This window comes from Odocoileus virginianus, unplaced genomic scaffold (genome assembly GCF_023699985.2).
Source record: "Odocoileus virginianus isolate 20LAN1187 ecotype Illinois unplaced genomic scaffold, Ovbor_1.2 Unplaced_Scaffold_27, whole genome shotgun sequence".
NCBI lineage: Eukaryota > Metazoa > Chordata > Mammalia > Artiodactyla > Cervidae > Odocoileus > Odocoileus virginianus.
This window is the reverse complement of record NW_027224289.1, coordinates 13007-25694: the sequence shown is the minus strand read 5'-3', so window position 1 is coordinate 25694 and position 12688 is coordinate 13007. Positions and strand designations below refer to the sequence as shown.

Sequence of the window (12688 nt, the reverse complement as noted above, 5' to 3'; positions counted from 1 at the left end):
ATCTGTTCAAACAGAAAGGGAACTTATGACACATATAAACAGAAGTATTCTTATGGTGATGAGAAATGAACTACAAGAAAAAATAGATCCACAATTACCTAACAGCATCCAAAGGGTAGAAGCTCTATATCTGTTGATTTTATGAATTAATTCTTCTTCTTCAGTCAACCAATATTTAATATACAACCACTATGTGCTATGTATTGTGTAATGTACAATGCATTCACATTTCCTGACCCTACGGAGCTCAGAGTTATAGTCATAACAGAGACATTACTTTGCCAACAAAGGTCCATATAGTCAAAGCTATGATTTTTCCAGTAGTCATGTGTGGATGTGAGAGTTGGACCATAAAGAAGGCTGAGTGCTGAAGAATTGATGCTTTTGAACTGTGGTGTTGGAGAAGACTCTTGAGAGTCCCTTGGACTGCAAGGAGATCAAACCAGTCAATCCTAAAGGAAATCAGTCCTGAATATTCATTGGAAGGATTGATGCTGAAGCTGAAGCTCCAATCCTTTGGCCACCTGATGCGAAGAACCGACTCATTGGAAAAGACCCTGATGCTGGGAAAGATTGAAGGAGGAGAAGGGGATGACAGAGGATGATAGTTGGATGGCATCACTGACTCAATGGACATGAGTTTGAGCAAGCTCTGAGAGATAGTGAAGGACAGGGAAGCCTGGTGTTCTGCAGTCCATTGGGTCACAAAGAGTCGGACATGACTGAGCTACTGAAAAATACAATACATAATTATAGATATAGATGTCGATACATAAAAGCATATTAATTGCAACATCCCTTTTGTCTTGGGCTTTGAAGACAGCCTGCAGTACATGAGAACTCATGGAGAGAGACCACAATACATGGTTGAAGACACTTGCAAAACAGATATAAAGCCCACTTTTTCACTTTCCTTAGCCTATTCTGCACAATAAGGATACATGAGGAAACTGATAATTCACTAAAGAGTTAGAATAAATAGGGACTTCACAGATGGTGCAGTGGCCAAGACGCTGAACTCCCAATGCTAGGGACCTGGGTTTGACCCCAGACAGAGAATTAGATCCCATGTGCTGCAACTAAGAGCTGGCACAGCCAAAGAAATTTTTAAAATATTAAAAACAAAAGAGAAAAAAGTGAAGCTGTGGTAGTGTGTGTTTTTTTTCAATCTTCCTCAAGTTAGAGGAGATTCAAAGGATTGAAATATTCCCCTGGAGTCTGGAGGATTTTGAGGCTCACATTAGGTTGCAATGACAACTTCTCTCACTTTACTGTGGTAAAGAATCTGTCTGCCAATGCAGGAGATGCGAGTTCAATCCCTGGGTTGGGAAGATGCCCTGGAGAAGAAAATGGCAACCCACTCCAGCATTCTTGCCTGGGAAATCCCATGGACAGAGGAGCCTGCAAAAAAATGGGATTGCAAAGAGTCAATTCTAGGATACATTTTTCTTCTTTCACATGTTTGATTTATTCCTTGAAACTGCTTACATCTATTTTCTTCATTAAAAGTTGGTCTCTAGGTGACTTTACTTCCTTCTTTCCAATGTCTTTTACAAATTTAACTCTTTTAACTAATTACTTGATGACTTGGCTATGTAAGTCTATTGTCTCTCTCTCTCTCTCTCTCTCTCTCTCCTTCACACACTTGCGTGTCATGCACACACACACTTATACTTTCTTTTCTGGAAAGCTGCTCTTTATTGGGATCCTGTTATTTGTACAATAGGGATAGAAAATCCTTACACAAGGAAGAGTAGTATCTTCCTTTTTAGAATTCCAGATGAAAGCAAACCCACTAGGTTAATTCCCACCTAAAGTCACTAAGAATAGTGCAGAGACATAACTCTTTTAGATGTTATATGACAGCTACTCTGCATATATGTGGTGTGGAATCATCCAAAATTGAAGCCATCTGGAGTTAACTGGGACTAAAGTATAAAGCAAAGCCTTCCTATAAAAGAATTTTGTGAAACAAGGAAAATATGACTGTTTAGTAATTGCAGAGTGAAAATGCTCTATACTCCAGGGTCACAGAAATGAGCAGGGAGCCACATCAGAAAGATTTAATGGTAAACTCCTATTAAACTCCTAGGAGTCATCAAGAAAAACACCAAATACTTTTGTGCTTATTCCAGTGTTGTTTACTACAGCCAGTAAAACAATCTAAAAATCTAGTAAAATGGAATTAGCCCAAAAGTATGATAAAATCACACATTGGAATATCACCATTAGAATGTGTGATGTTGGCCTGTAAATATTGTTGTGAAATAATTATTTCACAATATACTGTCAGGTAAAAACTCAGAATAGAAATATCCTATAAGGTATGAATCTCTAATAGAGTTTTTTGTGACTAGTAAAATTGGTGAGTTATTTTGTTTTTAGCATTCCTTCTTTGCATATTCTATTTTCTACCTTAAACATACATAACTCTGTAATCACATATAGAGAATGTGACCAGGTGTTGAGGTTAGTTCTGAGCTAACTGTAGGGTTTTGTTTCTTCTTGGGGTGAAGATTTGTGGTAACAGTTACTCTATGCACATCATTCCAAGTCATTCACGGCACAGGTGAGGCAGGGCACAGGGAGGGTCCAAGAAGTGTCCTTTCAGAGATATTTCAGATCCACAATGATGGCCAGACTTAGCAATGCATAAATATTTGTGCAGTGAACTTAAATCTCTAACAACTCAGATGCAGATTTAGTTAAATACTATTGAATTTTTTAAAGCCAAATTTCATGCTTCAATAAAACCACCATTTAAAAGTTCTTTTTTTTTAAATTTGGCAAATGATGCAAGATAAAGAATTGAAGATGAAGGTATTTTTGATGAATGACACTTTGAGATAAACTCTCTGAGCCAAAGAGATAGCATTTTCCTTACAGTGAGGTTTTCACTTCTAACCCCCCTACCTGTTCCTGTCCTTACTGAGAATCTCACGAAGGTGTTCATAGCTGGGGGACTCCACACGTTGACATCTGAGGTTTCTGTGGGGCTCCCTCAGGCACCGGCATCACTGTGGTCTCTCAGAGCACAGAAATACACCGCTGAGTCCTCGAGCTGTAAGTCTGTGATGGTGAGGCTGATGGAACTCGTTGCTTTCTGGAAGTTCAAAAAATACTGGCCTTTTGTTGTATTCAGCTCATTGTAAGACTCCTGATGAATAAGGAAAATCATTTCCCCACTTGGTGGTTGCTTGTACCAGAATAAATAATAAGAATAACTATCAGCTTCATATGCACAGTTCAATTTTACATCCTTCTTCTCCAGCACAGGAATTTCTGACTGGTTTTGAGTTACTTTCTGGGCCATGATGGATCCTAGAGAGAAGAAGAAGAAAAAAAAATTAAAAAAATATATATATATATATATATATATACACACATATGGAGAGAGAGAGAGACAGAGAGGAAGAGGCTGATTCTCCTGGTGGAACTCAGAGGACTTCAAGGAACAAACAGAGGATTAAGAGTTCTAATCCCTCTGCCAGTTAACCAACTCTTCTAAACCCCAACAGACAGTAATCACCTGCCCTAACTCTACACACGGGAGCTGAGCAGAGCTGAGTCTGCTGGCGGTCATCCTTACCAGCCTTACCAAGGCAGACAGAGGCTATGACAGCTCTGAGCAGGCCAGGGAGCCCCATGTGGGAAGTTCTTCCTCTGAGTAGATGCCTGAGCCGTGCCTGAGGGCACACACATGGTGACTGAACTGTGAGACGCTTCTGCATCAGAACAGGAGATGTAACTGGCTATATCAGTTTGCCTGCGTCATGTCATGGCTTGTTGAAGTGGTTGGTGATTGTCAGCTGCCTATTTAGACTGGAAAGTCACTTGGTCATAGCTGACTCTTTGTGACTCCATGGACTGTAGCCCACCAGGCTCCTCTGTCCATGGGATTCTCCAGGCAAGAATATTGGAGTCGGTTGCCATGCTGTAATTAAATTAACAACAGTCACATCAGGGCTGCATGCATATTCAGTCAATGCATCTAGGATAGACATATGTTATGTGACATAAACAATTTATTATGATTATAGTGACCTCTGAGAACAAATAGGCATCCATTTTTGTACAGCTCTTTTTGAGGGGTAGGGATTTGCAGCCCAAATCTGCAGTGAAATAAGCTCGCAACTTTTTCTTTCATACAGGAAGATAAAACTGTTTACTCTCAATCGTCATAACTTTTCTTCCTACACTCCAAGGCATGGGTTTCTATGGAAGTTTACACTGGATAAAGTTCCTTGTCTGTTTAATGCAATCACAGCAAGCTTCCTGGTGCACAAAATTTGTCCAGCTGTATGTGTCTAACAGGAATCAATAATGTGTGCTAAAATAATCTTGCTTTTAAATATCCACCCTATAGCCAAAATGAGTACAAGCTCACCAGACCAAGCATCCTTATTTCCTTACATCAGAAATGCAGCCCTAGCGGCTGCGTGCCGCCGCTGCTGACCCGTGCGCCGCCGCTACTGAAGCCCGTGCAGCGGGAGCCCGCGCTCCGCACCAAGAGGAGCCGCCGCGGTGAGAAGCCCGTGCACCGCAATGACGAGCAACCTCCACCCGCTGCAACTGGAGAGAGCCCAAGGTCAGTAACAAAGACCCAGCCGGACCAAAAATAAAACAAACAAATAAGTAATAAAAGAAACATGGCCACTCAAAAGTCACAAACGCTTTTTCATCCCACGGCTGCAGCAGCTCCGTTCAAAGGCTTTCACTGCAAACAGCACCTCAATAGTGTTAGGTCTCAGCCACACACAGACTGCTATGTGATTTGCCTGGTACCTCTGTGTTGGTTTATGATTATGATTCAGGTGATGCAGCTTTTAATCATCTATTTCTTTTCTCTAAATGAACTACTAATTTTGTGACATCTAATATCTATCTTACATTATGAGAAAAATAGATTTTTTTTTTTTGAAAGTCAGCCTAGAGAAGAGAGGAATCTTTCTGGATGAACAGGGGTGCTTCTGGGGATTGGAGCTTGGGTCTTCTTTAGACTGACATCCACCCTATTATCCCTGTAGAGCAATTCCCAACCCTCTGAGTTTCTAGGATTAGACCTGAGCTTGATTGGTTTTCCCTGAAAAACTCTAATGTACACTAAACTCTGATCAAGGAGAGAATATACCTCTTCCTGACGTCAGCCTCCTGCTCCCCTTGGGTTTGCGCTCAGCTCCCCCTGCAGCGCTCTATCACTGTGTCACTCAGAGCACAGTAGTACACAGCCGAGTCTGATGCTTGCACTGCCTGTTTCTGCAGGTGGAAGGAGCTGTCCCTCTTAACAAGAGTGGCCTGAAAACCTTCATGCTCTACCTTCTTGTCTGCTGTTAAGCCCTTCAGGAGGAGTTGAGGAGCTTTGTTGAGATGCTGGATGTACCAGAAAAGATAGGACAGTTGTATACGTGGCCTGGTAAGTGCAGTTCAGGGTCATGAGAGCCCCCTCTAAGACACTCACTGGGCCTTCTGTCTGGTTCACTGAGTCACCATTGGTCCCTCCTACAAGAGAATCACTTTGTTTTAGTAGAAATGTACAGGAGGAGAGTTTTCAGCCAGAGAAGAAAAATAAAACTTACCTGTTATCATAGGAAAATGAGAAATCATTTTAGGATAAAATGCTACTTACCAAGTATTAAGAAGATGACCAGAACTGAGTGAGTGGCAGAAAACATTCTGGCAACAGTCCTTGTTCCCTAGAAACAGCAAATCTATCAAAGTTAGTCTTCAGCTGGATGTTACAGAAGCTCCTCACTCAGAAAATGGGAGCCCCTTTCTGCACAGCGGCAGTCATCTGTCTTGGCGGCTACAGAGTAATCGCATTTGAAGGAAGCCCCGCCCTCTGGTGGTGATCTTAAAGATTACACCACAGTCATATCTGACCTCAGTTCAGTTCAGTAGCTCAGTCATGTCCAACTCTTTGTGACCCCATGGACAGCAGCAGGCCAGGCTTCCCTGTCCAACACCAGCTCCCGGAGCTTGCTCAAACCCATGTCCACTGAGTTGGTGATGCCATCCAACCATCTCATCTTCTGTCGTCCCTTTCTCCTCCTGCCTTCAATCTTTCCCAGCATCAGGGTCTTTTCTAATGAGTCGGCTCTTCGCATCAGGTGGCCAAAGTATTGGAGCTTCAACTTCAACATCAGTCCTTCCAGTGAATATTCAGAACTGATTTCTTTTAGGACTGACTGGTTTGATCTCCTTGCAGTTCAAGGGGCTCTCAAGAGCCAAGGGGTTCTCTTTTGAACACCATAGTTCAAAAGCATCAATTCTTTGGTGCTCAGCTTTCTTTTTTGGTCCAACTCTCAGATCCATACATGACTACAGGAAAAACCATAGGTTTGACTATATGGGCCTTTGTCAGCAAAGTAATGTCTCTACTTTTTAATATGCTGTCTAGGTTAGTCATAGCTTTTCTTCCAAGGAGGAAGTGTCTTTTAATTTCATGTCTGCAGTCACCATTGGCAGTGATTTTGGAGCCCTAGAAAATAAAGTCTGTCACTGTTTCCATTATTTCCCCATCTATTTGCCATGAAGTGATGGGACTGGATGCCAGTGATCTTAGTTTTTGAATGCTTAGTTTAAAGCCAGCTTTTTCACTCTCCTCATCCTGACCTACTCCTGACCTAGTCCTCCTGATGAGAGTTTGTGGGGTACACACAGGAGAATGGGACAGGACTCTAAGAGGAGAGCCCTAAACACAAACATGCTTTGGGAAACGTTCCATTATTACATCCATTATTTTTTTCCGTGTGGTATGATAGCACTAGCTTTGCACATAATGCCAGTGAACAATTTTTAGGAGGAATAGTCAGAGGGTTTCTTCTTTACATGTGTCTCCATGATTCCCATGGGTCAGAACAGGACCCCTCTGCATGGAAAGTGCTCCCTCCACTCCCCAAGACCTTCACCTGAATTAGCTCTATTCATCCCCAAGGCACAGCCAACATGCTGTTGGAATGTTGGAATGTTACATAATGTTGGAAACATTATCTAAGTCAGGTCTCAAACAATGTGTGGCTGAAGGATCAGGTGAATGAATGATCCCTGTGCCCTGTGCTGGGCTCAGTTGCTCAGTCGTGTCTGACTCTTTGTGGCCCTAGAGACTACAGCCTGCCAGGCTCCTCTGTCCATGGGATTTTCCAGGCAAGAATACTAGAGTGGCTTGCCATGCCCTCCTCCAGGGCATCTTCCCAACACAGTGATTGAGCCAGAGTCTCCTGCATCTCCCGCATTGCAGGTGGATTCTTTAAATATCTGAGCCACCTGAACATTTAAGGCAGTTCTCATCTAATGTGTGGTTGAATGAGCAGGTTATTACCCCTATCCATCATAAAATGTCATATTTGTAAAATTAAAAAATAAATTGCTGTTACTTCTTTTTACTGATAAAGGTAGAGTTGACCTTCCAACTAGAAAACTGGACAAAATATATGAGACAAGTTGTGGATCTTGGACATCAGGTAGCACAGAGATAACGAAAACAGATGAGATGAGCCAGGACATCGCCCAGCTTTCTTCACGGAGGCAGCTTCTAGGCACCAGTGCATGAGGGATTTAATAAAAATGGCCCAACTGTCTCACTGTGAGATGGAATAATATTTTGGGGATCCTGAAGAACCTAGAAATTGATGGACCAGTGTACCAGAGAGGAAGGACTTAGGCAAAAGAGAGAGAGGGAGAGAGATGAGGGCAAAGAGGTGGGGGGAGGAGTCACTGTGAATCCTGTACTGAGTACTGATCTGTAACTAAACAGAGAAGACCCAATGAGCTTGGTAAACCTCCCTGAAGGGGCCTCCTTTGGGGCCTGGACCCTACTTGGATGACAGCCACCTACACCTTCAGCCTCATGAGGGATGGGTGACCTTACTTAGGAAACCTGGTTCTTGAAACATCTTTTTACCTCTTGTCACATTCTTGCTTTAATTCAACTAAGTATTTTTTTTTTAGAATGTCAAGTTTAGATGCTTAATATATTAGCCAGGCACTCTTCATTCCAGAGGCATGTGTGTGGTATTTATCTGTCTTCTGTTTATTTATTAGGGATTCAGGAATCTCAATGGAAAGAACTGTTTGCTCAGTGTCTGTCAGCCTGTTTGTCTAGTTCCCTGTGCAATTATTTGTGCTAGTGAAGTGAACCCAGCAAAAGATTTAACGTGGTCATTTCATAGCCTGTTCTTTCCTCTAGGATTGGGTTTACTTTATACAAAGTCTATCTATAATATGGTAAGAAATCAAGAGTGTTCTTTGCTGACATAAACCATTTTAAGGCTTGGGGACTCTGTGGCTGCAGGCAGCTGTGAGGTTGCCTTACACGGGCTCTCAATGTTGTCAATCCAGTAACAATGGCTATGACTAAGTCAGCTGAACTCAAGAACAGTCTTCTTCAAATGTGCCTTTTTCACCTACTGAGATTTTCTCACCAGTTAAAATGAACTTTGTTAGTTCTTACCAAAACTGGGATCATTTTTAATGCACATCTGATGCTGAGCTGTTCTTTTTTTTTTTCATTTATTTTAATTAGTTGGTGGCTAAATACTTCACAACATTGCAGTGGGTTTTGTCATACATTGACATGAATCAGCTATGGAGTTACATGTATTCCCCATCCTGATCCCCCCTCCCACCTCCCTCTCCACCCGATTCCTCTGGGTCTTCCCAGTGCACCAGGCCTGAGCACTTGTCTCATGCATCCCACCTGGGCTGGTGATCTGTTTCACCCTAGATAATATACATGCTGTTCTCTCAAAACATCCCACCCTCGCCTTCTCCCACAGAGTCCAAAAGTCTGTTCTGTACATCTGTGTCTCTTTTTCTGTTTTGCATATAGGGTTATCATTACCATCTTTCTAAATTCCATATATATGTGTTAGTATGCTGTAATGTTCTTTATCTTTCTGGCTTACTTCACTCTGTATAATGGGCTCCAGTTTCATCCACCTCATTAGAATTGATTCAAATGAATTCTTTTTAATGGCTGAGTAATATTCCATTGTGTACATGTACCACAGATTCTTTATCCATTCGTCTGCTGATGGGCATCTAGGTTGCTTTCATGTCCTGGCTATTATAAACAGTGCTGCGATGAACACTGGGGTGCACGTGTCTCTTTCAGATCTGGTTTCCTCAGTGTGTATGCCCAGAAGTGGTATTGCTGGGTCATATGGCAGTTCTATTTCCAGTTTTTTAAGAAATCTCCACACTGTTTTCCATAGTGGCTGTACTAGTTTGCATTCCCACCAACAGTATAAGAGGGTTGGGTCCCTTTTCTCCACACCCTCTCCAGCATTTATTGCTTGTAGACTTTTGGATAGCAGCCATCCTGACTGGCGTGTAATGGTACCTCATTGTGGTTTTGATTTGCATTTCTCTGATAATGAGTGATGTTGAGCATCTTTTCATGTGTTTGTTAGCCATCTGTATGTCTTCTTTGGAGAAATGTCTGTTTAGTTCTTTGGCCCATTGTTTAATTGGGTCATTTATTTTTTCTGGAATTGAGCTTCAGGAGTTGCTTGTATATTTTTGAGATTAATCCTTTGTCTGTTGCTTCACTTGCTACTTTCTCCCATTCTGAGGGCTGTCTTTTCACCTTGCTTATAGTTTCCTTCGTTATGCAAAAGCTTTTAAGTTTAATTAGGTCTCATTTGGTTATTTTTGCTTTTATTTCCAATATTCTGGGAGGTGGGTCATAGAGGATCCTGCTGTGATTCATGTCGGAGAGTGTTTTGCCTATATTCTCCTCTAGGAGTTTTATAGTTTCCGGTCTTACATTTAGATCTTTAATCCATTTTGAGTTTATTTTTGTGTATGGTGTTAGAAAGTGTTCTAGTTTCATTCTTTTACAAGTGGTTGACCAGTTTTCCCAGCACCACTTGTTAAAGAGACTGTCATTTTTCCATTCTATATCCTTGCCTCCTTTGTTGAAGATAAGGTGTCCATAGGTTCGTGGATTTATCTCTGGGCTTTCTATTCTGTTCCATGGATCTATATTTCTGTCTTTGTGCCAGTACCATATGGTCTTGATGACTGTGGCTTTGTAGTTGAACCTGAATTCAGGCAGGTTGATTCCTCCAGTTCCATTCTTCTTTCTCAAGGTTACTTTGGCTATTCGAGGTTTTTTGTATTTCCATACAAATTGTGAAATTATTTGTTCTAGTTCTGTGTAGACTACCGTTGGTAGCTTGATAGGGATTGCATTGAATCTATAGATTGCTTTGGGTAGTATACTCATTTTCACAATATTGATTCTTCCAATCCATGAACATGGTATGTTTCTCCATCTGTTTGTGTCCTCTTTGATTTCTTTCATCAGTGTTTTATAGTTTTCTATGTATAGGTCTTTTGTTTCTTTAGGTAGATATACTCCTAAGTATTTTATTCTTTTTGTTGCAATGGTGAATGGTATTGTTTCCTTAAATTCTCTTTCTGTTTTCTCATTGTTAGTGTATAGGAATACAAGGGATTTCTGAGTGTTAATTTTATATCCTGCAACTTTACTGTATTCATTGATTAGCTGTAGTAATTTTCTGGTTGAGTATTTAGTGTTTTCTATGTAGAGGACCATGTCATCTGCAAACAGTGAGAGTTTCTTTTTTTATTTTCTTATCTGGATTCCTTTTATTTCTTTTTCTGCTCTGATTGCTGTGGCCAAAACTTCCAAAACTATGTTGAATAGTAGTGGTGAGAGTGGGCACCCTTGTCTTGTTCCTGATTTCAGGGGAAATGCTTTCAATTTTTCACCATTGAGGGTAATGCTTGCTGTGGGTTTGTCATATACAGCTTTTATTATGTTGAGGAATGTTCCTTCTATGCCTGCTTTCTGGAGAGTTTTAATCATAACTCGTTGTTGAATTTTGTCAAAGGCTTTTCCTGCATCTATTGAGATAATCATATGGTTTTATCTTTCAATTTGTTAATGTGGTGTATCACATTGATTGATTTGTGAATATTAAAGAATCCTTGCATTCCTGGGATAAAGCCCACTTGGTCATGGTATATGATTTTTGAAATGTGTTGTTGGATTCTGGTTGCTAGTATTTTGTTAAGGATTTTTGCATCTATGTTCATCAGTGATATTGGCCTGTAGTTTTCTTTTTTTGTTGCATCTTTGTCTGGTTTTGGAATTAGGGTGAAGGTGGCCTCATAGAATGCGTTTGGAAGTTTACCTTCTTCTGCAATTTTCTGGAAGAGTTTGAGTAAGATAGGTGTTAGCTCTTGCCTGAATTTTTGGTAGAATTCAGCTGTGAAGCCATCTGGTCCTGGGCTTTTGTTTGCTGGAAGACTTCTGGTTACAGTTTTGATTTCCTTGCTTGTGATGGGCCTGTTAAGATCTTCTATTTCTTCCTGGTTCAGTTTTGGAAAGTTATACTTTTCTAAGAATTTGTCCATTTCCTCCAAGTTGTCCATTTTATTGGCATAGAGCTGCTGGTAGTAGTCTCTTATGATCCTTTGTATTTCAGTGTTGTCTGTTGTGATCTCTCCATTTTCGTTTCTAATTTTGTTAATTTGGTTCTTCTCTCTTTGTTTCTTAATGAGTCTTGCTAATGGTTTGTCAATTTTGTTTATTTTTTCAAAAAACCAGCTTTTAGCTTTGTTGATTTTTGCTATGGTCTCCTTAGTTTCTTTTGCATTTATTTCTGCCCTAATTTTTAAGATTTCTTTCCTTCTACTAACCCTGGGGTTCTTCATTTCTTCCTTCTTCTAGTTGCTTTAGGTGTAGAGTTAGGTTATTTATTTGACTTTTTTCTTGTTTCTTGAGGTAGGCCTGTAATGGTATGAATCTTCCCCTTAGCACTGCTTTAACAGTGTCCCATAGGTTTTGGGTTGTTGTGTTTTCATTTTCATTCATTTCTATGCATATTTTGATTTCTTTTTTGATTTCTTCTATGATTTCTTGGTTATTCAGAAGCATGTTATTAAGCCTCCATATGTTTGAATTTTTAACTATTTGTTTTTCCTGTAATTGAGATCTAATCTTACTGCACTGTGGTTAGAAAAGATGACTGGAATGATTTCAATTTTTTTGAATTTTCCAAGGCTAGATTTATGGCCCAGGATGTGATCTATTCTGGAGAAGGTTCCGTGTGCACTTGAGAAAAAGGTGAAGTTGATTGTTTTGGGGTGAAATGTCCTATAGATATCAATTAGGTCTAGCTGGTCCATTGTGTCATTTAAGGTTTGTGTTTCCTTGTTAATTTTCTCTGTTTAGTTGATCTATCCATAGTTGTGAGTGGGGTATTAAAGTCTCCCACTATTATTGTGTTACTATTAATTTCCTCTTTCATACTCATTAGCATTTGCCTTACATATTGTGGTGCTCCTATGTTGGGTGCATATATATTTATAATTGTTATATCTTCTTCTTGGATTGATCCTTTGATCATTATGTAGTGTCCTTCTTTGTCTCTTTTCACATCCTTTATTTGAAAGTCTATTTTATCTGATATGAGTATTGCGACTCCTGCTTTCTTTTGGTCTCCGTTTGTGTGAAATATTTTTTTCCAGCCCTTCACTTTTAGTCTGTATGTGTCTCTTGTTTTGAGGTGGGTCTCTTGTAGACAGCATATATAGGGGTCTTGTTTTTGTATCCATTCAGCCAATCTTTGTCTTTTGGTTGGGGCATTCAACCCATTTACATTTAAGGTAATTATTGATAGGTATGGTCCCATTGCCATTTACTTTGTTGTTTTGG

The 12688-nt window shown here is 40.3% G+C and overlaps 1 gene segment (V, D, J or C); it reads right to left on the bottom strand.

The window, feature by feature from the left end:
* Window positions 1-1137: 1137 nt before the first annotated feature.
* Window positions 1138-4405, bottom strand: LOC110121699 (T cell receptor alpha variable 19-like). The segment is given in 3 exon segments: window positions 1138-1401; window positions 2914-3321; window positions 3599-4405. Coding segments are annotated over 2 exon segments (453 nt in total).
* Between the last annotated feature and the right edge of the window lie 8283 nt (window positions 4406-12688).